This window comes from Geospiza fortis, unplaced genomic scaffold, assembly GCF_000277835.1.
Source record: "Geospiza fortis unplaced genomic scaffold, GeoFor_1.0 scaffold2, whole genome shotgun sequence".
In the NCBI taxonomy this organism is placed as follows: Eukaryota; Metazoa; Chordata; class Aves; order Passeriformes; family Thraupidae; genus Geospiza; species Geospiza fortis.
In genome coordinates, this window is record NW_005054366.1 from 3,549,841 (window position 1) to 3,550,266 (window position 426).

General features: G+C 65.0%; 1 protein-coding gene across 1 annotated transcript in view; it reads left to right on the forward strand.

The window, feature by feature from the left end:
* The window catches only part of ZNF710 (zinc finger protein 710), a 19,820-nt gene that overhangs the window by 16,503 nt on the left and 2,891 nt on the right, over positions 1–426 (forward strand). Inside the window, exon 2 of the mRNA XM_014308326.1 lies at positions 6–425. Within this exon, the coding sequence (XP_014163801.1) occupies positions 6–425 (420 nt within the window). The remainder of the gene's footprint in view (positions 1–5; position 426) is intronic.

The following is a 426-nucleotide window of genomic DNA, read 5'->3' on the forward strand; positions in this document are numbered from 1 at the left end:
GCCAGCTGAAGAGCGAGCAGGGCTGTGTCTGGCAGGAGCCCGGGGAGCTGGAGGCGGCCGGCGGCACCAGCGAGCACAGCAGGAAGGCGCAGCTGGACCGGCTGGACATCAACGTGCAGATCGATGACTCCTACCTGGTGGAGGCGGGGGACCGCCAGAAGCGCTGGCAGTGCCGCATGTGCGAGAAGTCCTACACCTCCAAGTACAATCTGGTGACCCACATCCTGGGCCACAACGGCATCAAGCCCCACTCCTGCCCGCACTGCAACAAGCTGTTCAAGCAGCCCAGCCACCTGCAGACCCATCTGCTGACCCACCAGGGCACGCGGCCCCACAAGTGCGGGGTGTGCAGCAAAGCCTTCACGCAGACCAGCCACCTGAAGCGGCACATGCTGCTGCACACCGACATCAAGCCCTACAGCTGCC